This window comes from Rhinolophus sinicus, linkage group LG04 (genome assembly GCF_036562045.2).
Source record: "Rhinolophus sinicus isolate RSC01 linkage group LG04, ASM3656204v1, whole genome shotgun sequence".
NCBI lineage: Eukaryota > Metazoa > Chordata > Mammalia > Chiroptera > Rhinolophidae > Rhinolophus > Rhinolophus sinicus.
The window spans coordinates 155,911,564-155,938,100 of NC_133754.1; the positions used below are offsets into that span (position 1 = coordinate 155,911,564).

Genomic DNA, 26,537 nt, shown 5'->3' on the forward strand with positions numbered 1-26,537 from the left:
TAAGCAATTCTTGAAATGTATGACTGTCTCCTTAATATACTGATTACAAAGCATTTCCAATGTGTCACCACAGGCTTTTTTTTCCCAGAAGCATTAGCTTTTCACCAAGATAGGTAACTTTTCATTTAACTAGTTAAAATAAGTAATACAAAGAAATAACTATTTAACTATAAATGTTTAATATTAAACAAGAGTGGCAAATGAAAAGGGGGGTGAATAATGAGCTCAAAAAACAACGGGGGGTTAAAAAACTTGGCAGCACTGGAGTGAGAATGGGAGAGAGCTTTTCTTCCTCACCCTGGCAGAAACTGGTCTTTTTTAAAGCATCCTCACTCAGCACTGGATACAGGAACAGAAGGGGTGTTTGATAAAAATTCCTAGAAGGAATAACCAAACGTGTGCTGACTGGGTTCTTGTCCTTCGTGAGCCCTGACACAAAGCATGCCTCTCACAACTAACTGCCAGTTCTTGAGCTCATGGGTTAAATCAAACCCTAATTACTTAAAGGTTTTTTTCTATGGGATTTTAGCATAAGCTGTTTCCTCTTTTCTACCTTAAACTTTTACTTAAGTAAAGGCTTCTTTTCACTGGGATGGCAGAATACAGTTACGTGAATTCATGGGTTCATGGCTGTGTTCAACTCTCAAACTGGCAGCATATACCATTCTGTCAAACAGCTGCAGGTTTTTATGGCTAAAAGAAAGGTTTTTGGTTTTATAAAGCTGCAAAACTTTCTAAGAACTCTCCCCACTAGTTTGTACCTAATAAATGCTTGTCATGCGGGGTCTCTGGTCCCACTCCCCACATAAGAACACAGGACCTGGTGAGGCCAAAAAGGAACACCCACGGAGCCATAGATGGGGAGTCACACCACTAGTCTCTCTGGCAGCTGGGTTGGAGACACAGGAAGCAGGAGCCACATGATCCACAACCCACCAGCCACTTCTCTGCCAACCAACAACTAACCCCTTGCTAACTGCAATCCACGCTTGCCAACCACCATCCTCTTACTAGCCCCATTTGCTGCTAGCATAACCACAGCAGTTTTATTAGTGGCCAATGGCTCACTGGTTACAGCTGACGGCCAACTAGCCACAGCTGATGGCTACTTACTACCCAAGTGAGCACCTTTTCATGTGAGAGCCTGGAAACTGCATTCCTGGCTGTCCCCACAATGCTAAAATTAAAGGCATAAAATAAAGGCAATAGTTCCTAGCACAGCGCCTTCACGTATCTACATAGGCACTCCATCGTTCAACATCCTTTAGTTGAAACATAAAAGAGACACGTGCAAAATATTTTCAAAGGTTGTTGGCTTAAGTTTTTTCCTTTAGCTAATGGGTAATGATGCACATATCAAAAAAGACTCAGTCTCAGGTCCTCTGCTAATTTTTCTCTGGAGCAATAGCACATTTTCAATGCCAAACCCCTCTTCACATACGAAAGGGCGATGTCAAAACTGAATTCTCGTGGATTCTGCAACTAGTTCTATCCAGAAGATGGACTGACATTCTCAAGTTGGCCAGAACACGTGAGAGAAGGCACAACTAGGAAGGAGGAGAGGTAGATGGGAGCAGTGAAATGAGATCCTATGCAACATGCAACCTTTTCGGTCTCTATTCAGGAACTGACTTCCTGCTATAATTAAGATTCAGGGATAATGTGGAGTCCCACCCACCTCACTAGATTCTAAGCAAATATGTTAACTACATGAGCACTTACTTACATTTAAAAACAGCCTCCAGAAAGTTGTAAAGTTTATTATCTAAAAAAAAAAAAAAAAAAAAAAAGATGGAACAACAAATAGCTACTGAATATGGGATAGTTCCTCATTTACAAATTTTACTACAAGGAGGCACATTTTAATCAGCTTTTCAAATAAAAGATTACAGTTTTTCCTAGAAATATGTTTCACTCTCCAAGTAAAAAATTACTGAAAACATTGCCTGTTCCAATTAGAAACAAACGAATACCTTAAAAACATATAAAAAGGTACTACTTAAACATGAATTTTCACAAGCTTATTTTTGTGCCTAATTTACTCAGAAAAGCTGGCCAAAAAAAAAAACCAACCACATATGAATATGTCTTCATTTAAGTACATGCTCTCAAGCTAGTTTAAAAAGAAAAAGGTCAAATTAGGGTTTCCAGAGCTTTAGGAGTCCATCTTCACTGTAAGTAGCAATCAGGTTCTGATGAGGATGGTGTGCGATACCAATCACATCCTTCTCATGAACCTGGAAAAAGTAAAGCGCAGGATTAGGGTATAGAAGTATAAAACTCACCCTGAAGAGGCTTCCAGACCTGAGTGGGAGAGAAGAGGGAAGCTTCCACTTTCACCAAAGGAATCAAACCTAAGGCAGCCTCAAAAGAGGGCTAAGCAAGCAAACCAAAACCTCAAATGAGGCTATCATTGCTGCGCAGATTTTTTTGTCACGTGTGAATACCTGTCCCAAATCATTTTTGCACTACAGCTGCTAGTCATCATCACGATTTTATAAATTCTAGGTGAAAACACTGACTGAGACCAAATGATTCCTTCAACTCAGTGAATTTGGATTGTCCAGGACACTCTCCACCTCACCTTGCTTTGCTCACATCTTAGCGCTGTACCGGCGGCTTCACTGGGCAGGTGTACCAAAGTTCACTTAAGAATGATACGAGACGAGAGATGATTCTCTAATATTGGTATGCACATAATTTTTTATATGTTCACCGTACTACCATACCACTTCTTTCTGGACCACAGAAGATTACATCTTCCCTGCCCCCCTTGCATTTAGGTATGGCTATGTGACTGAATTCTAACCAGAAAAAAGAGGAACAAAGTAATATAGGCTACTTCCAAACGTGGGTCTTAGAAACATCCTGTAAAGACTTCCATCTCTCTTCTGAGATCTTGGACACCACATATTCCAAATGACACAGCTAAAAGATGGAAGAGGACTATCAAACTTGTATCACATGACACAGGAAAGCTTCCATTGTGTTAAGGCACTGAAATTCAGGGATTGGTTGTTAAAAGAGCTGGCATTAATTACTCCTTGCACTGACTCTTATACAGCTGTTTAACAGCATAATCAAATCAATTTGACAGAATAAAGTAAAAGTATTTTGCCTTTGAAAGGAGATGAAGAGAACTAGCTGCATCTCACTCTCCAGTCCCCCTGAGGGAGATATGGCTAATCTAGTTGGCTAGACAAGCACAGTTCCCCTCCGCCTCTGCTTTAGGTACACTTACCCTATCCACCTGAAGCCGAGGGCTCACTGAAGGATGACTTCTTGAAAGAGGAGGTAATTTCCATACAATTACTTACAAGCCCTTTTTCAGTTAGTGATAAAAGTTTTATATTTTTTATACAGAGTCCACACTGACAGCAGTCTGGAAAAGGTTTACTTGAGTTCAGAAAGACACAAGCATTAATGTAATTTCTCTAGATGGCCTTAAGTCAGTAATACTCACTGTCAATGTTCTCTCCAGTTTGCCAGTGACGGTGCTAAAACAGTAGAGCACAAAGTCCTCCCCTACACAGTAGATCCATTCGCCACGGGGGGAAAGGGCACAGCAAACAAAGTCACCACCTTCTCTCTTACCAGAGCTGAAGCTTCTGACAATCTAGATCATACCACAGCCCAAGGCAAAAACAAAACATCTGGATTAACAGTTTTAATGCAGCAGTTTAAATGGACATCTTTACATTGTTCTTTTGCACTTTGGTTCATTGTCATTTATAATTACCAATTCTACTCATCATGTGCTATTTATAATCGTGTCATTTATAATCATCAATTCTACTTGTGCTAAATCCTCTTGCCTGGGAAATATTCACCAGATAGTTACTGGCAGACAGAAATTTAGATTTTGTATATCCCACGTCCCCAATCCTGCTCTTTAGTCTATTGAACCAGTTTACCCTAAAGCAAATTCATTACCACACACACAACAATTTCTAAGTCAATATACCACTGGTTCTCACAGCTCTGGATTCATGCTCCCCAGTTTCTGCTTTCTAACAGAATGAGATCTCTCCCCATTCAGGGTGGAACTGTCTCCAAGACCTTGCTTGCTCTATTTTATATACCATTTACAATCATCATAAATCAAGCTGAAAGAAACCAACCTCAAAAGGTTAAAAGTTTAAATACATACCATTTATACACCATTCTCAAAATGACAAAATTATAATAGTGGAAAACAGATCAGTGGTTAGGGTTGGTGGGGAGGGTTTGACTGTGTGTACAGCATGAGGGAGTTCAGGGGTGATGAAAGCAGTTCTGTATCCTAATTATGGTGGTCACATAGATCTACACGTGAAAAAATTTCTTAGAAGTATTAACTTCCCACCTCAAAATGAATGCATATGAAATCTAAAAAAGGTTTGTATTTAACAGAATTGTACCAATGTCAATTTCCTGGTTTTGATAATTGAACTATGGTTATGTAAGATGTTACCACTGGGGAAAGGGTACACAGGAACCCTGTATACTGTTTTGCAACTTCTTTATGAATCTAAAATTATATGTGTTAAATAAAAGGTCTTTAAAAAGTCAAGCAGAAAACTAGGAAGTGGGCAGCTATGGCTTTATACAGGGGCCCAGCAGATACCGCAGACCAGCCATCTCAACCATGGGTTCTAAACTACTAACTTACCAGTTATGGGGACTAAAGAAACGGAGAGAGTTCCATACACCAGCCCCTGGGTCTTCTCCATGCTCAGGAGAATCCCCAAGTGCCCAGGCCAATATTTCAGTAGCAACAGGACACATTCTTAGGGCTTCAGACCTCAACCTTGATGTTTCTAATGTCCCTGGTGCTACAAAAGTGAGGTTCCTTGAGAGATATGCAGCTGTCCTGATTACAAACATACATCATGAAGACACCGTTGCCCATCTCCTATTAAGTTCCACCTAGATCATGTGGTAGCTAGATGTCCCGAGTTAGTACTTGACATACTTAGCTCCCTCATTCAGACAGGAATTATTATCTTAAAATCTTCAGTGAGATTCTGAAGACGCTTAAAAGCAGGTTAGAGCCTCATTTATCCAAAGAGCATAACATACAAACACTCTGGGGAAAGGAGATAACTTTTGAGAAGCCAAAGAGATGTTCTACAGATGTATAGTTTAAACATCTGAATAACAAATACAGTGTGTGTGGTTTTTGGAGTGTTGAACCCATACTGGGTTACTGGAAGGGCCAGGACCGAAACATGCCGTTTTGGAAATGGCCCACAGGGTCTGCAAAGACACTTTCTGAGCACGTACCTGCCCCTGCATGTTCATGATGACCACTGTGTTTGATCTGTTGCACACCACAAAGTGCTCTGGGTTTTTAGGAAGCAGGATCACACTATTGACAGTGATGTCAGTCCCTGCAGTGCTGCCCAGGGACTTAAAGGTATTTGAGCATTCGGTGGTCTTCATATTCCAGATCTATGACACAAAAATTTAAAGCATAAACATTTTGGGGGGGGTGTAAGAATTTCTAAAGTTTTGAGGTTTAAAAAACAAAAATTAGATTACTAAAAAGAATAAAATTGACTCAGGAAAAAAAAAAAAAGTTCTTACTTGGTTTTCAGTCCAAATACCTAGCATTGCCATATGCATAGTTAGCACTTAGCAGCTATTTGCTGATTAATTGGTATAAAAAGTCACGAAGCTAAATAATAAAAACTTCATAAAATCTATGATCTTTTCCTACAAATTTTTCCTAAAGAGCCACCTATCTCTTTTTAGATGTGTGTCATAAACAACCACAAAGCTGTCCTTACTGACATAAAAATAAAAGGGCCATTTTAGAGTTACATGCTGGGGACCCTATCCTGAGATTCTGATTTGGGGGGTCTGAGGTGGGGCATACGTGTGTACATTTTTAAAAAGCTCCACAAATGATTCCAATGTACAGTTTGAACCACTGAACAGAAGTCACTATGTTAACACATACACATGTGGATGTGTGGAAGTGGAAGCCACTCCTGGCCACTTGTATTACCTCTCCCAACGTTTCTTCTGGTAATAGGTCTCTACCCTAATGCTTTTCACCCTGCCCTCAGGGCTTTTATGACCTGAAAGGGTTAAATCAGACATCATAGTTACTGACACCTGAGATGTGCTTAGAGAAGAGATGACCCAAATATTGATTGTAGGGCACTGCCTGGACACCACTCAATGAGGTATAAAAGCCTCAAAGGCACGGACTATATTGCATTTCCTCTGTACCTTCAACAGAGCTTAGTACAAAACAGATGTTGAATACCTATAAACTGGAGGAAATAGTTGTCCCACTACCGTGTGTCCCCGAAAATAAGACCTAGGCGGACCATCAGCTCTAATGCGTCTTGTGGAGCAAAAATTAATATAAAACCCGGTCTTACATTATAGTAAAATAAAACTGGGTCTTATCTTAATTTTTGCTCCACAAGACGCATTAGAGCTGATGGTCCGGCTAGGTCTTATTTTCAGGGAAACATGGTAGTTGCACCAGTGTTTATTAAACACTGTTATCATCTGTCCCAATCTCCTCTCTAAAGCCCAGTTGCCTAGGAGAGAAATGAACATTTTAGAGACCAAGAGTTCTAAGACTTCTAGTGTTTTCTGTCCAAAATGTCAGGGAGATGCTTCACCCCACGCGTTGCAAAACTAAAGGAAAAGACCTCAAAACAAAGCGGCCTAGATAAATGACCTCCCGATGGCATTTTATATATTGTAAGGCCCTATACATAGCACAAAGAGGGCAAATCTCATGACTAAAGTACTAAGAGCTCTATGTATTTCCCCATTCATCCCGAGGAAGAGTACATCTCCTGCCCTCCGGTTTCTGGTTGGATTCCCAAGTCATAACAGGCAACCTCAGAGGGCTGTTTAGGCCTTTTGCCTCAAAGCACTCACATAAGGCAATTGAAAAAAACGGTCCAGAATGTAAATGGAGTGTCTCAAAAATCTCCAGCAATTTCCTCTTTGGATTTCTCATCTTTTCTAGGAAACAAGGCCCTCTTAAGACAACTAAATCTCTTAAGGTATTAAAGATCCATTACTTTCAGCGGAGAGCTTAGGGAAGTAAATAAGTATCTGAGAGGGGGCTTAGTTATACTCTACACCTATTCTGTTCTTCTGTAAATGCTGTTAGGAAAGCCCTAAAGGGGGGATCTGGGATGGGATGAGGCCATGCAACAAAAAAGAGATCTATTTTGGGGCAGCTGGATGACTCGGTTAGAGTGCGAGCTCTGGACAACAGGGTTGCGGGTTCAATTCCCACATGGGCCAGTGGGCTGCACCCTCCACAACTAGACTGAAGACAACGAGCTGCCACTGAGCTTCTAGAGGAGCGGCTGGATGGCTCAGTTGGTTAGCGCTCCAGCTCTCAACAACAAGGTTGCCAATTCAATTCCCGCATGTGATGGTGGGCTGCGCCCCCTGCAACTAAAGATTGAAAATGGCAACTGGACTTGGAGCTGAGCCGCGCCCTCCACAGCTAGACTAAAGGATGACGAGTTGAGGCTGGTGGGTCCTGGAGAGGCACACTGTTCCCCAGTGTTCCCCCATAAAAAAGAAAGAAAGAAAAGAAAAATTGGGGCAAAAGACATTTTAAAAAAAGAGATCTATTTCTTTGGCCACTGAGCCCTTTGTGAATTTGATTGTTGCAGGTGGACCATACCTATGGCAAGATCAAATTTAACCACTGTAAACGGGGGATGACTCAAGTTTAGGATCCCACACCCTTCCTCTTTTCCTACACATGATAAAGTCTGTTTTCATTTTATAGATTTGAGATTTGAGGTCCCTAGGCCAATAGGAATTATCCACAGAATATTACTATTGTCTCAGACTCACCTCAATTATAACTCAAATAGCTAGTCAAGAGGCTTACGCCACCACAATTATCACAATTACCACCAATGAAAACTGCTCAACGGGCAAAAATGAAATAGACACCCCAAAATAAACCAGTAGCAAATACTTAACCTTTACAGTGCCATCAGAGGATGCACTAATAATATAATGTCCATCTTGTGTAAATGTTGCTTCGTTAACAAAGGAGGAATGGCCACGAAATTCCTTCAGCGTTTTCCCAGATTTTAAACCATGAATTCTATCACAAATAAAAGGAAATGAAAAGAATAATTAATATTCTATATATTATGTTTGGGACCAAGTGCTGAATGCATTTTAGATGAATTATGGAAGCTTATACTATTATGTGTAGAAAGAGGGCTATGCAATTATGTATGCAGTATAATTTTCATTATGTCAAGCAATCAAACAAAACCAAAACAAAAGGTGGGAACAGAGACTAGAAGAAAATATGCCAATAATACCATAGACTTCTGTTTAGGGCCAGACTTCTAGGTCTTAGCTGGCTCCCAGGAACCTGTATTTGTAAAGTGATTCTGATGCAGGTGGGTCCACAGACCACACTTTGAGAAACATCAAACACTGCTATCATCTTTTTCTAATCTCTCTTCTGGGTAGAGACACAAATGGAGAACATAATAGCACTGTGTCAGCTGTACTCTGAGGAAATTAAATCTCTCATATACCCTCCTTCTCCACATAGCATCATCCTGCTAAAAGCATAAGGAATCACTAATACCTCCCTCCAGAGCTTCATCACATCAAACCCAAGTGAGGGCAACTTGAAGATTCTTACTTACCTAATTGTCTGGTCAAAAGAGGCACTAAGGATCTGACTGCTATCCTTAGAAAAGCTTAGACAGGTAACACCTTTACTGTGTGCCCTTTCAAATCTCCTTAAACACTGTCCACTTTGAATCTTCCAGACCTTTATAAAAAAAGGAATAGTGAAAACTTGTAAATAAAGTGTCCCACTAGCCCACAAGGCCAAGCAAGATGCCATGCTCACAAAACAACATTAAAAATGCATGCTAATAGCTGAATAAGATATGTCTGGTCCACAAAGTACAATGATAGCTGAATCCTGTGAAACTTAAACCTCTTTCCTTTTAAATTATTAAAACAAAAATTTAGACGCTAAGTTCACTTAGCAGAGACCATTTCTGTATTTTATCTAGCCCAGGGCGTTTTACCATCAATTAAGTACAAATCAGAGCTAATCAACTGCAGACCATTCCATTCCCTTAAAAAAAAAAAAAAATTACAATACATCATATTATACTTAGGTGAGCCAAGGTGGTACAACAGAAAGGGCATGAGCAAATCTAAAATGAAGCCCCACATCTATCACTTACCTTAAACAAATTACTGGACCTCCCTAGGCAGAATTGTTATTAGGATTAAACAAGAAAACGTGACTAGCACAAAGTTGATGCTCAAGAAACAGTACCTGTTATTAAGCTGAATATCATATGTAGGACACTACCTCATTACAAAGCTCTCAAAACGTCTACATACAAGAGTTTGTGCCACTAATCCATACCTTGATTTTTCCATCTTGGGCCCCAGTTGCTAACATTTCTGTATCTCTGCTGAAACACATGCAGAGAACAGCATCATCCATCATCATGAAGTTATCCTGGGCCTGGTACTTCAGATCCTAAAAGAAACAATGATAAGCAGTTACCAAAATAGCAACACAAAAACCCAGTTACCCCAGATTTCTACAAACTCATTAAAAGCAAGGTAATGGCTTATACCTAATCTCAATCTCCAAAGCAAACAGTAGTGCCATGCATATATGTCCTAATGAACAACTGATAATGCTGGGAATAATTTTACACAATTCAAACTAATAGTGGAAAAAATGCCAACATAATACCCTACATCTTTTGCTTACTGATCTTTTCTAAGCAAAATTTCCCAAGTTTCATACTGCACATCTTTAGTAAATCTGAATTTATTTACTTTAGGGGTATGATGTGAAAAACTAATGTTTTTTTGCCAAATTGTCAGCTACTTTTCCTAAACCATGTATTTACTAACCTATTTATTTGTGATGTTTCTGTTATCATCCATTATTGTTCCAACTGAAGTATCTTTAATTTTTTTCTAATTATAAACTGAGAGTACTTCATGGTTTAAAAAAAAAGGCAAACTATAAATATAGAGAGTAAAAATTACTCATAAATCCACTACCAAGTAGAATTTGCTCTATAATAAAGATTACATTTTAAATCAGTGGGTAGTCAATACACAGCTATTTAGGGAAAAAATTAAGTTGGATCTACACTAACTTTATCTACCTAAACAAATTTCAGATGGATAAAACATTAAACACATAATGAAACACAAAAGGACTAGAAGAAATTGTGGAAAATGGATAAATATGACAATACAAAAAAATTTTAGTCTATAAAGCAAAATCGTAAACTAATTCAAAAGACAAAAGTCAAAACTAAAAATATTTGTAATAATACATATTACAAAAGTTGATTTCATCAAACTGTAAAGAGCTCTCACAAGGCAGTTAAAAACACTCCAAAAGAAAAACAGGCAAAGGATATGAACAGGCTTCACAAAATAGGAAATAATGGTGGCTTTTTACTTATAAAAAGATATTCAACTTCATTCATAACCAAAGAAATACAAGTAGTACTACAATTAGGTAAGATTAGAAATAAAAATTGCTTATATATACCCAGAATATTCCAGGAAGGTTACGTAAGAAACTGGTAACCCTGGCTGGACTAAAGAAAGGAACTGATCAGCTGAGGGACAAGGGTGGGAGCAAGACTCTTTATCAAACAACTTTTCTATTTTATAAAATATTGTATCAGATGCACGTATCACCTATTCAAGATATAAATTTAAATTGTAGAAATAACAATTAAAAAATAGATAATTCTCCCACTAGAAAAGTTAACATATTTTAAATACTTTACCTTCCTGATTTTTCCAGTTGTAAAGTTCCATACTTCAATGAATCCATCAACAGACCCAGTGACCAGATACTGACCATCTGGAGAAAATCGAGCACACTCCACATGTGATTTCTGACCAAACTGTTTCAAATGAAACAAGGAAACAGATGCATTTTTATCTAGTGGACTTAAAGCAATTCCCATTTTAACCTTTTGAGAAACCATGCCCTAGCATAAAGTCATAGCTAGTTATTATTACGAAGTTTTGGAGGGACGTTTCAGTACCGGGACACAGGGAGATTGTGGATATATTTTCTCTGAGCAGTTTTACATCTAGGCTCTTGGCTGAAACCAGTTTTTTAATGTGAAACTGATATTTCCAAAGAAAAGCAAACAAACTATCTTAGCATGGAATTCAGAACAAATAATCCTGTTAACTCAAACAATAAATTTTTACCAGAACCAGCCAGTCAGCATGACTTTTACACTCAACTTAATATGACATAATATGTCCCTGTTATGCAACTGGAGAAAAAAAGTTCATTTTTTTCAAAGTAAACGTCTACACTATTTTATAAACAAATTTTCCATCACTTTCTCTTCATGACCTTCATTTAATCAAGTGATAATGTGTGACAGAGAAGTAATTAAAGCTGATATAGACTGCCCGAGAAATGTACCCTAAGCATTTAACAGCAGTCATGCTCCCAGTAGCAAGTGAAAACTACAGGACATTAGACAGATGAGAACAGAGAAACGCTGTTATGAATTTCATTTTAAATGCCAAAAAGGAAAGTGTTTGTAACAAAAATTTTAGCCCAGCAGTATAATTATATGGATTTCTATTTTTCTCAAGGTTTCAGCCAGGATAAAAGTACTGCTCGAAAATATCTTTACACACAAGTCAAAATATAAAAGCCAGAAAAGACAAATTCAAAGCAAACCAAAGTCAAAGATTTGAGGAATATGAATTATTTTTAAACCCATAAATTCAATGGGAGCAAAAACCCAAAAAGAAACTACAACATAAAGTAGATGTTGAAGTAGCAAATATGCTTGTAATTCTGGGAACTGCAGCAATTACCTGATTGTGCTTTTTCCTAGAAGAGTCTCAGATTTTTTTAAAAAAAGAACCAGCCGTAAGATGATAAAAGTTATTTTGTTCAAACACCACACAAGCCCACTTTACAATCCATGCCTGGTACTTTGCCTGACTGAGGCAGGCAAAAACACAAATACTGAACAAGACAAATAGAAGTGCATAGTTAGTCCCGGGTTTAACCAAAAGGTTAACCATTCTTCCAAATGCAGGCTTCCTGGAAGCAAGGGCAGATGATGGGCCAGATGTCAAATGTATGTCTACTTGGTTATATATCTGATGTGTGCCAATGCTAGGCCACAGGACGCCAGGGGTCACCAACAGCAACCCTGAATGTTGACAGAGCTGGAGAATGAATTCTGCTCCCAACCCAAGCTTCTGGCATAGGGCCTAGCTGGGCAAGCACATATCGAGTCCTCAACAAATGATTACCAACTGCTGAGTGTCTAAGGTCCTACCTTAATATGCCTGCTCAGCTGTGTAGGAAACTTTTCTTCTTCTACATCTTTGACAGCTGCTTTGCCTCGGAACAAATCTATGGTCATGCCAGGAGGAAGCAAGCCCTGGTGCTGCTGCCACTTCAGTGCCTAGGAGAAAAGAAATGTACAGTAATCCCCTTGGGTGCTTTTAAGATCTGATCCTCATTGCTCAGACAAAGCCAAGCCCGTAAGGATGAGTGAGGTTCACAGGAAACTGTGAGCCATCCAGACCCAACCATCTCTGGCCATCTAAACAACATAATCTGTGCTACTCTGTGTGTTCTAGGAACACAGGCTGAGCTCAGGGTGGAAGGGGACTCTGAGAGCCAATAGGTCCATCTTTCCACACCTATTTTCTTATAGGTGTGACTCTTATTATATAATAAAACAAAATTTGGAAAACAGAAATCTCCCATAGTGCCAACATCCAAATACAGCCACGTTAGCATTTTATATTTCTTTCTAATACTCCCCCCTTACACATATTTAATTAACATAGCTGTAATTACACCATATGTAAAATTTTATATTCTCCTGTTTTCACTTAACATCAGATCACGCTATGCCATAACTATCATTTCCATGGCTGTAAAATATATTCTATCTAGTGGATGTTTAACAGTTTATTTAATTAATACATTAATGGACATATACACCACTTCCCATTTTTCACTAATCTAAATAATGCTACAACAAACATCTTCGGACATGCGGCTTTTTCTATTTTGGGGATAGTCCCACCTTAGAATAGAGTCCTAGAATAGGAATTACTGAATCCAAAAAAAAGAATACGAATGGTCAAGGCTCTTGATATATACTGCCAAACTATTTTTCCAAAAAGTTGCAACTTCAATAGCGCTCACAATTGCATTATGGGCAGTGGAAAAATCATGGACTTTGGAGACAGATGTCTCTAGGCTAGATCATTTGCCAAATGTTATTTTGACTCCCAATTTCATTAACTGAAAAAAATTTTAAAAAAAAAGAGCCTAATTCCCAGAACTGCTGAAAGGATACAACAAAATAATATATGTAAAGTCTACATAATAGGCATATGATCAACGTCCATTCCTTGTCCCTTTGTTATATCAAGAACACAACAATTTTAGATATCATTTTTAAATTTTGCTAATTTAATGAGTGGAAACTTATACCCTGCTTTAATTTAGTCAGCTCTCCAATTAGTTTGAACTTTTCTTCAAGTTTATTAACTACATGTATTTCCTCTCCTGTTTACCATTTATTCACATTCTTTGCTCAAGGATCTATCATAGTCTTCCTATTTTTCTTATTAATTTGTGAGCTTTTAATGTGATCAAGGTATTTGTTATTTATATTTGCAGAAAGATTTTTTTTTCCAATCTGCCTATTTTTGATTATAGCTTTATAGCTTTCTTTTTATCTTAAGTTAAACTCTTCAGTGATTAAATTTGTTGACCTTTACCTTGGTGTCTATTCCCTAATCATAAGAAGTCCTTCCCTATCAGGAAGTCTGATATACCGGGGTGCCAACAAAATGTATATGCATGACTTGTATTCATCTTCTGTTACCAGTATATACTGAGTATTACAATTTTAATAGTTTTTGCCTTTTTAAAAATGTGTATACATTTTTTTGGTACCCTCTGTATTATCTTCTAGTTTTTATATTTTCTTAAAATATTTAACTTTCAATCTATCAGAAATTATGCTCTATAAAATATGAGAGAAGGCTCTGATATAACTATTTTCTTCCATTCTAAAGTAAGTGCCCCAACACCATAAACTGAATAATTTTTCCCTACTCCTAGGTTTTGTGACATTGCCATGATCATCTAGTAAATTCTTATAAACAATGGGATCAGTTTCTTACATTGTTGTTGCACTGGTTGCAACAGATATTCTAAATACCAAAATGATTCAAACTATGAACCCTCATTAAATGCTTCAATATTTCTTGGACTAATATGCTCTCAACATTTTTCCTTTTTAAAATTTCTTTGATGAACATGCTTCCAAGTTTATTTTTCCAGATGAACACTAGAATTCTTTTGTGAAACAGTTCTAATCCTATTTGTGATCTTTATTATAATTGCCGTAAATCTAAGAACTGACATCAACAATCAGTCTTACCTAGGAAAATACCTGTTTCACCATTTATTCAAATTTCTCACTTCTCTTGTAAGTTTTGAAGGGTTTTTGCCTTTTTAAAAAATGTAAATCATCTACAGAAAACAAACTGAGGAGAGTGGGGTTGGGGAGCTGGGTGAAAAAGGTGAAGGGATTAAGAAATACAAATTGATAGTTATAAAACAGTCACAGGAATGTAAAGTACAGCATAGAGAATATAGTCAATAATGTTGGAATAACTATGTATCATGCCAGGTGGGTACTACACTAACTGGGGGGAATCACTGCATAAATTATATAAGTGTCTAACCACTATGTTATACACCTGAAACTAATATAAAATAATATTGAATGTCAGCTGCAACTGAAAAACAAAGGGAAAAAAAAAAGGAAATCGGGGCCGGCCCGGTGGCTCAGGCGGTTAGAGCTCCATGCTCCTAACTCCGAAGGCTGCCAGTTCGATTCCCACATGGGCCAGTGGGCTCTCAACCACAAGGTTGCCAGTTCGATTCCTCAACTCCAGCAAGGGATGGTGGGCAGCGCCCCCTGCAACTAAAATTGAACACGGCACCTTGAGCTGAGCTGCCGCTGAGATCCCAGATGGCTCAGTTGGTTGGAGCGCATCCTCTCAACCACAAGGTTGCTGGTTTGACTCCCGCAAGGGATGGTGGGCTGCGCCCTCTACAACTAGCAATGGCAACTGGACCTGGAGCTGAGCTGCGCCCTCCACAACTAAGACTGAAAGGACAACAACTTGAAGCTGAACGGTACCCTCCACAACTAAGATTGAAAGGACAACAACTTGACTTGGAAAAAAGTCCTGGAAGTACACACTGTTCCCCAATAAAGTCCTGTTCCCCTTCCCCAGTAAAATCTTAAAAAAAAAAAAAAAGGAAATCACCTATTTCCCACAAAAGTGAGAGCTACAATTTTTATAGTGTATGTTGTTGCTATAAACAAGAGCTTTTTTTCCCCTGAATTTTCTAACTGGCTACTGCTGATATATAAAAATTAAATCAACTTTTGTATTATTTTATATATGGCAGTGTTACCAAACTTGTAAATTAATTATACAGTTATTATAGTTGAAATATATAATGCTTCTAAATGTTATTAGTTTTATTTCTTCCCAAAATTCATGTTACTTGTTTTTCATTGACAAGAACTGCAATGACAAGAAAACTTATATCTCCTCAGGGCCTCTCTCCAATCAATGTGTACTCTCTGATGGCCTTTACTCTTAGTTTATAATAGTTTCAAATCACTTCCATCTTTAAAAAAAAGAAACTCCCTCATTTGCTCTCTGTTCATTAACTATTGCCCTCCCCTCCCCCCACTGTCATCATTTTCCTTTAACAACCAAGCTTCAAGAGCCATTTACATTCAATGACTTCACTTCTCAGTTAATTCAAACCTAACTCATTGCAACATAACTTCTCTCGCCCTTTCCACTGGAATGCATCTCAGATATCCCAAAGCCAAAACCAGACTCCTTTCTGAACCTAAACTTCCTCATGTTCTCTGCTACTCTCGACCTTGATGACCACTCATCTTCCTGAAATTCCTCTCTTGGCTTTGCTAACGATATTCTCTTGGCTTCCCTTATATCTTTCTGGCTGTTCCTTTCTCTGTTCACCCTGTTGACTTTAAATGCTCCCTAAAGTTTTCTTCTCACATTTTTACCTTTCTTATTCTACATGCTTTCCCCGGGGAATCATACTTACATCTATGGCTTCAACCACTATTGCAATTTACGACTCTATAACTAGCCAAAACCTCATGGTTGAGGCCAGATTCACAAATCCCAGTATAGTAGTCCCCCTCATCCGCGGGGGATAAGTTCCAGAACCCCCCATGGATTCCCGAAACCTCAGATAGTACTGAACCCTATATATACTATCTTTTTTCCTATACATATATTCCTATGATAAAGTTTAATTTCTAAATTAGGCACAGTAAGAGATTGACAACAACCAATAAAATATAACAATTATAATATACTGTAATAAAAGTTATGTGGATGTGGACTCCCCTCAAAATATCTTATTGGACTGTACTCACCCTTCTTCTTGTGATGATATAATACAATGCCTATGTGATGAGATGAAGGGAGGTGAATGACAGGCATGTGACATAGTGTGAGGCCACTACAAGGATTACTTAAGCACAAGCACTGGGATACTGTGATAGTCCATCTGATAACCAGTACAGCTACTGAGTGACTAATGAGCAGTAGCGTATACAGCGTGGATACATAGACAAAGGGACGATTCACGTCCTGGGTGAGACGGATCAGGATGGTGCAAGATTTCATCACACTACTCAGAATTTTCCATTTAATATTTTCAGACCGCGGTTGACCCCAAGTAACAGGAAACCACAGAAAGTCAAACCGCGAATAACGGAGGACTACTGCACTGATACTGGACATCTCCATTTGTATGTCCCATAGGAACTTCAAAATTAGTACATCCAGAACTGCTGCCCCTTCTCCAGTTTCTCCCTCCATCCCAAAGACAGCCTGCACTTCTTGTATTCACTCAAGCCAGAAGCCTAAAACGGCAACTCAGAGCAAAGCCTCACTCACTCCTCACATCTAACCAATTAAATGTATAGGAACACATGCGTTTATTTCTACTCTCTCCAGAAACTCCACTAAAGTGACAATAATAAAAGAATAAAAAGAGTACATAGCCAAAAAGACAAAGAGAGAATGAAAGAAAACAGCAAAAGAGAAATGTTAAATTTCAGAAACTGAAAAGTGAATGAACCAGTGGCAACCAAAAGAACTGAGAAAAATGAAACCGAATTATACAAGGCGGGGATGAGGAAGCCACAAAAAGCAAGCCAAGCTACCTTGAAAAATTCCAAAAAGTTTTAGGAATTGGAGACACCAAACACCCCTCAAGGGTAAGGCAGGAGATGAGGTAATGATAAAGTCCGTATTAAGAGCAATTAGCTCCCAGGGCCTCGCCCAACAACTATGCCATCAGGTGACTATCTTGCCCCTGCCTCAAGAGAAGTCAGGTGGTTTGTTCTGTTATAAAACATCTATCACTCTAGGTAGCTTTATAATAATGACAACACTAGTAATACTACTACTAATAAAAAAGAATCCCGATCAGCAGCTACCATTTACTAAGCGGTTTACAAGGTGTCAGGAAACACAGGAAATGCTTTAAGTGCTATATGGATTATGTCGTTTAATCCTTACCACAACACCATCAGTAAATGGAATCAGAAAAGTCAGGTAACATGCCCAACACCACAATGCTAGCAAGAGAGCTTGGATTCCAACTAGGGAAAACATTTGTTCCAATTTGCCTGACACAATGATCAACAGCGTCCTCACGTTATCCTGGATGGAATGATCAATGATATGGTCACCCTAATTCTGACTCTCGAGCTTATGCCCTTAACCACTCATCTATACACTGCCTCTCCCAGGAAAGATGAGGGTGGCATGGCACAGCTGTTAGTACAAGCACCTTCAGTACTTAGGATGTCTGATTTCTTTAGCTCATACATATAGTTTACATACAGGGTAATTTCAGTTTCACAGACTTTAATTACCTGTCCCAGCAATGCCATGAGACGAGATGGAGGTACCACACTGACCTCCCCAGCTAAGGCCTGGGCAATTGCTGCTCTTCTCTTCTCTTTGCTACTTCCATCTGGGTACGCCTGAAAAGGGAGAGGGAGGAGCATCATTTTCAAGAAACGGCTCCCAGATATAAGTGTGCTTATTTTAAAAAAACAACAACAATCATCATGCAGAAACATTCAAAAAGGAAAACAATGAAAGAAACTACCCAGTTAAACATGAAATTAATTAAATCAATTAGGTTTTTCAAATGACTTCCCAAGTCTATCCACTTGCATTTGAAAAGTATGAGCTGGGAGAGAACTGAGGTCAGCCAGTCCACGCTATTTCTGAAAAGAGTCCAAGTAAACCAGGCCAACGAAGGGCTGTTTCCCAGAGTTTAAAAAATCTGCAGAGTCAAGGATTCTTTTATATTCTTTGGTAATTTCTTTCAGTCAAATGACCCCCCGGCCCAAAAGTTCTTGACCACTTCTAACAAATCCTGTCCTGGTAATCTAAACTTCTTTCCGTTATCCTCCTGGTTTCTGTGCGTTTACCCTAACTTTCCATTATCCAACGTCTATTAAATTCTTCCTCCCATTTAGACTAGTAAAAGGCTGAGTGAGAAAGAATCAAAGTATACAATAAGGTTTTGAAAGAATGAAAGAGTATCAGTCACCATGTTCTCCCAGTATGCATAATCGGCTGAGAAGTAAAAGCACGAGCTTCTAAGAATTAAAAGAGCTGGGAGGAAATTGCAATGGTCAGGGACAAGGGACACAAATGCCCAGGGAATATACCAGCAGTCAGGTAGCACTTCAGGACCAGACAAGTACTTGGGCTAATGGGGAAATGATACCAGAATAAATGTCCTGCTTCTTTACTAATTGACACACAATCCTCTAAAATGCGGTAGGCAGGGAAGGGAAGACCCTCCAATACTCAGAAAACAAAATTATTCCCTTTAACATACGCAAATTTCAACCAACATCTACAAAAAGTATCACTATCGAAAATTAAATCAAAATCACAAAATATATCCAATAAAATGATCTTTACAATTACATTATTGCATGTTTTCAAAGTTAACAACAGTTTCTTTTTTATTACCGGTCATACCTCACGAGGATCAAAATAAGACCTGGCCAAGAGGTTCTCCAGATGAATATACCGTTCTGGCTGCGTTTGTTTTAACATGATCATAGGGTCAGTCTGTCTCAGAAGTGACCTGGCAGCCCCCAATTCACGGAGCTCTATCAGTTCTAGAACCACCTGGATAAGTGAAAGAAAATGGCTGTTTCAATGCATTCTCTTAGTAACACTTCTTTTTCAGTATGCAGAAATGGCCTGTCAAAGTGATTTCCAGTATTGGGAAATGCCCCTTTCACTAGCATATTCAGGTAGACAACTGAAGTAATTGTAAGTAATGACTTCAATCCTTCACCTTCCACCTCCATTTTTATCTACCAATCTCCTCTCCTCTCAGGCCACCTGTTCAGAATATAGATGCTGAAGAAAAATAAAGATGTTCGGAATATCTCCATGAGCGCCAGAGAAATCTTTCCCCAAATACCAAAATTCTCTTTGGGAAATTACTGAACTCTTATGGATTGTAAAGAAACCAACCAACTACCCTATTTTTATACACAGCGCTAAATTCTTATTTCCAGAAAGTCCATTCTGCTCTGTTGTATAATAAATAATAAATGATCTTTTGTCCTGGTTTCCCGGCATGGAGCTTCTAAAACACCTGAAATTTTACCAGTGATAGGAGTCTCTCTGTTATTAATGAGCCCCCTGCATCTCGCCTGAGTTGGTGCTAGGAAGCTAGCTCAGGTTGGGGGCTGGTTACTGAAAGGCCAACCATGTGATCAGAGGGTTGAGGCATTGAGCCAACCCAACCTCCAGGAGCGCTGGGAAGTTGGAGATTGAATGAAACCCCAATAAAAACACCAAAGGAGCTTCCTGGTTGGTGAATACATTCATACACCAAGTAAGAAAGGCACTGATTCCATGGGGAGAGGGCCCTGGAAGTTCTTTGTTCAGGACTCTGCCAGACTACCCTACAGTGATTCGACATTTGGCTGGTCCTGATCTCTATCCTTGATAATAAAACTGCAGTTATCAATATAGCGCTTTACTGAGTTCTGTGAGTCATTCTAATGAATTATCAATTCATGGAGACCCCCAAATTTGTAACCAGTTATTAGTAGTATGGGTGGCCTGAGACCCCAAAGTGCAGCTGGTGTCTGAACTACGGGCAATCTCATGGAGGACTGAACCCCTAACCTGTGGGGTCTGCACTAACTTCGGGTGGATAGTGCCAGAACTGAATTGCAGTTAGTGTCAGAAAAATTGGTTTCAGAACAGTTAATGTAATGATCACTTAAGAAATCATTTCAATTTGGGAAAATCTTGGCTTTTCCAAGAGAGAAAAAAAATACCAAGTATCACTCAAGCCTTGACAGTGTAAGTTTTAAGGACTGTTACAGTCCTTATAGTGCTTGAAGGAACGCGCAATGATGCTTCCCAGTTAGGGGGCCCACAATAAACCAACCCCCAGGGCTCAGCATCACCTCCACTCTTACCTGTTCATAGAGGTCAATGAGGGTTTTGTCTGGCAGTTTCAGAGACTGTATAGCCTGTAAAACAGTATCCCAGTGGCCACTATTAATGTCAGCCACAAAACTCTCAATGCTGTCCACAGTATTCAGGGACACAGTAGTCTCTTCCTGTAAGGTGGCTAAAGCCCGATGTAAACTGTTCTCCTTCAGGTACTGCATGATAAGACGGATCACACTGAAAGAAAAAAGCAAGTCATCCAGCTCAGGGATCCTCACTCACCAAAGAGGCCACAAAATAAAGCCCACCCCAGCTTATTTCTCTGACTCAACCATCTTCCTTTCACTACCTACTATCCATTTCTTTATCACATAAGTAAAACTTGCCAAAAATCACAAAATCTAAGTTACAAGGGATGCTGGGAATCACCCAGTCCTAACTCCATCTCAAAACTAGGAGAACTGGGGTTCAGAGAGGGGAAATAATTTGTCCAAAGTCTCACAGTCATCTAGAAAGCAAGTTGGTATCAAGGTAACTCTCCTACTTCCAAGGCCAGAGATCTTTTTATTATGCCAAGTTTTTTTATTAATTTGTACAATTATATTGTTGCACACTGTTGTAAAATATTTAAACTTAGTCTAGTTATTGACACAAATACTCTAAATGCTTGTGGGATGATTTGGTCCATTTTTTAAATGACAACCAAAAAAAATATGAATTGAGATTTTCTTAATAGGAATTTGTTGAACACAAATGAATAGAGCTACACTATATATAAAAGTAAAACAAAGCTGTATGTTCTCATTTGCAAAAATAATCCCTACCCAGTGCCTTTATTACCAAATTTTCTGAACAAGTGAATTAAAAACATTGTAAATTCAGTTCCCTAAGGAAAAAACGAGCCAGATTATGCCAAATATTGAGAATAAACAACCACTTTCAACGTGTGCCAGAAAACTTATAAATTATTTAGAATAAAATAGTTACAGTTAAAACTTCTTGATCTTGAACTTAATAATGAGTCTTGTGAAGAAATCTTCCATATAGACTGCAAAAGTTCACTGTACAATGCTGTGACACATTTGTTTTCCTTCTCTTTTTTAAAAGTACCTATGTGACTCACTGTATTTCTACTGGACAGCACTAGTATAGAAGGTTATACTGTTTTGGTTGGAAGGATTTCAGATTGGAATTTAGTGAATTCCCTCTCCTGAGGAGAAATAATAATCATAAAACAGCCTATGTTTATTATGTGTTTACTATACACCAAGTACTATTCTAAGCATTTTAGATATACTGATTCATTTACTCCTCAAAACAACTCTATGAGGTAAGTTATTCCCATTACGTCCATTTTACAGATGAGGATTTCACCAAGTAACAGAGATAAGTGGAAAAATGAAGACTCAAACTGGCAGTGTGGCTCTTGAGCATACATCCCTGACAAGAAAGCAAATACCCTCTTCTTAAAAACCCCTGCAAAAGGAAACTGATTACTGCTACTTGCAGTAGTCTTTTCTCCCATGGCCCCTTAAAGAGATACCCAGGCTTAGATCCCTGCTATTCTAGTACCTACTATCCTCCTTAGCACACTTTCATTTGCACTCCCAAAATAGGACACTCTCCCTGTAAAGACCTCATATGTGACACAACCAAAATCAAATTTACTTCTTTCAAACACAAGGTAATACATGAAGAGCTAAAAGCTTTGGCGATTGCTGGGATTTGAATCAGAGTTCCATCACTTACTGTGACCTTGGCCAAGTCAGTTATCTCTGTGCCTGTTTCCTCGTCTGTTAAGAAAAATATCTGCCTTGAAAGCTTGATGAAACGGTTGACTATACAGCTTATAGCATGACTATCATAGAAAATACTTACTAAAAAGTAGCTATTATTACTAATAAAAATGTGCAGCAGCCCAAGGCTGGGAGAATGGTCAGTGTCCACTATTATTCAGGCCCCAAAGCATGGAATCCTTTCCAACTTCAGCCGTGACTTAGTTGTCTTCACTCCAGCAAGTCTCTATCACTCTTCTTGGCTTTATTTTTCTCCACAACACTTATCACCATCTGATAAGCCTCATATTTTACTTATTGTTTTTGCCTGTTGTTTGCCTTCCCCAGTCACCATGCACATTCTATTACGGACAAGGATTTTTGTCTGTTTTGTTCACTACTGTGTCCCCAGGGTCTAGAACAGTACATAGTAGAGTTGAATATTTGTTGAATGAATAAACCTCCGTTCTTCCCATGGCAAGTCTCCAGGACAAGTCCTCTCCCTTACACTCAAGACACAAATGTTACATCTGATGATTTAATTAAGTGTGGGCAAGGGCGAGGTGGAAGACAGAGTCCTGGAGAAGATCACTAAAGACCTCCTTTAGTCACTCATTAGTCCCCTTATTCCCCCAAATTTATCATTCTTCTGGCCCAATCTCTCCTTTGATTGCCTCTCTCCTTTGTAGCTACACAGAGCTCAGACTAGCCAAAATCCAGCGCCAGATAGAGCCTGATAAAATAGCTCGTCGTTCATTCTCTCCAAAGACAGTAGTCGAGCCTCTGCGGTGTGCTAGGCACTGGGACCATACGAAAAAGGAACCCCTCGGCGCCCACGCAGGCTAGTAGGGCAGACAGAGATACAGTGACAATACTGGGTTAAGTGCTGGGCAGAGGAAAGCAAAGCAGCCATGTAAGCACAGAAGAAGTGAATCACACTTGTTTAACAGGGCGGAGAAGAGCAGGAAGGCTTAGAGCACAAGACCCCTTGTGCAGACAATTAGAGTCAAGAGAGGATGCGTAACACGATCAGTCACACAGCGCGCCAGCACTCGGGTCGCAAGGCGTATCCCTTCTCCAGCCCCGCGCCGCCTCCCACCGGGCTTGGGGCTTCTCGTCCGCTACTTTCTCATGGGCCCGCGTCCGAGGTTGCCAGATGCAAGGAGCTGCTTTGTGAACAAGGAAATGCCCCCCCACTCCCTAGCCTCTCAGACGCCTCTGCCTGAGCACCTTCCACCCCGCACCCTTCACCTCCCGGCCCCCGCCACTTCGCGAACACCGCCACCGCAGGACTCACTCCGAGGACTCGATTTCGATCGACATAGCGTTATATTCACGGGTGCAGAACCCACTCCACTTTCAGGCCTAGTCGCGCAACGCAGAACGACAGCTCCGGCGGCCGCCTTACGTCACTTCCGCTCGACGTCTGACGCCGGCCCAGTCGGCTTTGTGTACGAAAGAGGGGCGTGGAGTACTTGAGGGGCGGAGCTTCGAGGGGTTGTCAAAAGTAGGAGTGGAAGTGCCTGCTGAGGATTCTCCTGTCTACCCTGGAGGAAAACTGCTTGGAAGCACTGGTTTGGAAATTTTGCTTTCATCTGATGCAATTAGTTGATTAGATTTAAAGATAGGATTGAATTTACAACAGCTGACTGGGAGGTTAATACATTTGAAACCAATGGAACCCTAGCCAACATTTGTAGGTAGAGTTGAGATGAACAAATGAATGAATAAATGACTTTGAATCCAAAACACAGTTTAATCAATCTAATTATGAAAAGTTTGGAGACCAGTTAGGATTTTCATACCCACTTGTGGGAAGAGCTACATTACTTGTAGCATTTTCAACTCAGTATTTAATTGAAAAGAATTTGACTTCAATGGTACAATTACTGGGAATACAATGAAACCAAATGCAAATGTGTACAGAAAGATTAGAGACTTACTTCAATAGACTTTAAACCATACATTATTAAATTAGTAGAGACAAGTGAAATGCAGGGATATAAATGAATTTCATAAATAAATGCTAGTTTTTAAAATATTTTATTGCCATTTTATATAAATTTTAAAAATACTTACAGCACAATGATAAGAAATTTGTGTTGTGAAAATTACCTATTGAAATGATTTATTTGGAGATTTCCTGTTGGCTTTCAGTCTTATCTGATACTGTCCCCAAAAATCAGCCACAGAACTTCCTTCTAGCCTCTTAAATGCTGCTGCTTTTTTTTCAAATCTTTCTCTATTTCTCATCAACTCTTGAAGGACATGGTCTCCAAGATCACAAAATTCTGAGAGTTTAAATGTTTGCTCCAACACGTGGTAAGATAACTAGATGAGTATATGATTTCTGAGATATTCTTTCACTATCCCATCCCATGACACAACATAGAAATTATACCATCTTCCTTGAAAAGAAGAGCCAGCTAATTTTCAATAGCATATCACTTTATTTTCTCTGCTTAGTACTTGTCATGTTATTCTTACTTCAATTAAGGTTACTTCTCTATTTTGCTTATACAAACAAGTCTTCTCTATAATTACTTAACACCAGGTTTTATTCTAGTGTCCACCAAACTTCTGCTTTAATTTGAATAGAATGACTTCTCTTCTTATGACTCCTATTAAATCCAAACTCATTCATTATAAATAGATGCAATCATCTCATTGCTTCATTATGTTTTTGGTAGTAATGCCCAATATGTATTTCAATTGAAATACATATTACTATATTTTATAACAAATTTATTTCTTTTTATTATTCTTATGCATTAGGCATTATATTGATTTTTTTCATATCTTTATAAGTAGATTATATTATCTATGAATTTAAGGATACTAAAGGGAATGTTGTAAAATATTTGTAGGGCCTTGAACCTAATAGTAATTGAGAACATATTGGGAAGATCTTCATCAGAAATGATTCCAACATAATGACTTGAGTCTCCTATTATTTCTTCTTACTCTCTTTTTGTAACCTTAGATATCTAGAAAACAATGTCTCTTGCAATAAAGAAACATTTGTGTAAAGTGAGGCAATTCCTTTGGTTTAACTTCAGTTTTATTTGCTTTTTTTAACTTTTATTTATTTAAGTGTATTTTTTCAGGATGCAGCCGCTCCAAGTCAAGTAGTTGTTTCAATCTAGTTGTGGAGGGTGCAGCTCACAGTGGCCCATGCAGGGATCGAACCGGCAACCCTGTTGTTAAGAGCACCGCACTCTAACCAACTGAGCTAACCAGCCGCCCTTCACTTCAGTTTATTTTTATTCAGTCAATTACAGTTACAGTTAAATTAATTACTTTTTCTCAAAAAAAAATAGCATGTATTCTATGACCCTACTTCATGAAAGCACAGGTCCGCAATTGCTTACCTGAAATTCTGAAAACTAAAAAGCTGTAAAAATTAAAAGTATTTTATGTCATTTAGCAGCAAAATATGTCCTGACTCTAAATGAGGTTATTTGAAGTCTTTTAAACATCTAGTGTGAATATTCATATGCAAAAATGTTAATATATTTAATTATGGAGTACTGCCTAGATCCTGTTGGGAGATAGTATAAGATATACAGCATATATGCCATATTATCTTTCCAAAATATAAAACATTCCAAATTCCGTAACATGTCTAGCCTCAGGATTTTCAAGATTTTCAGGGGCCGGCCCGGTGGCTCAGGCAGTTGGAGTTCCATGCTCCTAACTCTGAAAGCTGCCAGTTGGATTCCCACATAGGCCAGTGGGCTCTCAACCACAAGGTTGCCAGTTCGATTCCTCGACTCCCACAAGGGATGGTGGGCAGCGCCCCCTACAACTAAGATTGAACATGGCACCTTGAGCTGAGCTGCTGCTGAGCTCCCAGATGGCTCAGTTGGTTGGAATGCGTCCTCTCAACCACAAGGTTACTTGTTCCACCCCCTGCAAGGGATGGTGGACTGCGCCCCCTGCAACTAGCAAAGGCAACTGGACCTGGAGCTGAATGGCGCCCTGTACAACTAAGATTGAAAGGACAACAACTTGACTTGGAAAAAAGTCCTGGAAGTGCACACTGTTCCCCAATAAAAAGTCCTGTTCCCCTTCCCCAATAAAATCTTAAAAAAAAAAAAAAAGATTTTCAGAAAAAGTATTGAGCCTTTTCTTTCTTTCTTTCTTTCTTTCTTT

General features: G+C 39.0%; 1 protein-coding gene across 2 annotated transcripts; it reads right to left on the bottom strand.

Moving 5' to 3' along the window:
• Positions 1 to 162: 162 nt before the first annotated feature.
• On the bottom strand, positions 163 to 23,825 carry SMU1 (SMU1 DNA replication regulator and spliceosomal factor). 2 transcript variants are annotated; one of them, XR_012495828.1, is made up of 13 exons: positions 23,680 to 23,825; positions 20,634 to 20,844; positions 19,165 to 19,317; positions 18,036 to 18,146; positions 12,333 to 12,461; positions 10,797 to 10,916; positions 9,395 to 9,511; positions 8,652 to 8,779; positions 7,963 to 8,089; positions 5,266 to 5,433; positions 3,464 to 3,616; positions 1,727 to 2,237; positions 163 to 377 (listed from the first exon to the last, which is right to left on the bottom strand). XR_012495828.1 is itself a non-coding variant. In XM_074330630.1 (12 exons), exons 1-12 carry the CDS (start codon positions 23,703 to 23,705, stop codon positions 2,139 to 2,141), a joined length of 1,542 nt encoding a protein of 513 aa, XP_074186731.1. In that variant the 5' UTR covers positions 23,706 to 23,825; the 3' UTR covers positions 163 to 2,138. The 2 variants fall into 2 exon arrangements, 1 of the variants encoding a protein (XP_074186731.1); XM_074330630.1 differs by having other exon boundaries at positions 163 to 2,237.
• Between the last annotated feature and the right edge of the window lie 2,712 nt (positions 23,826 to 26,537).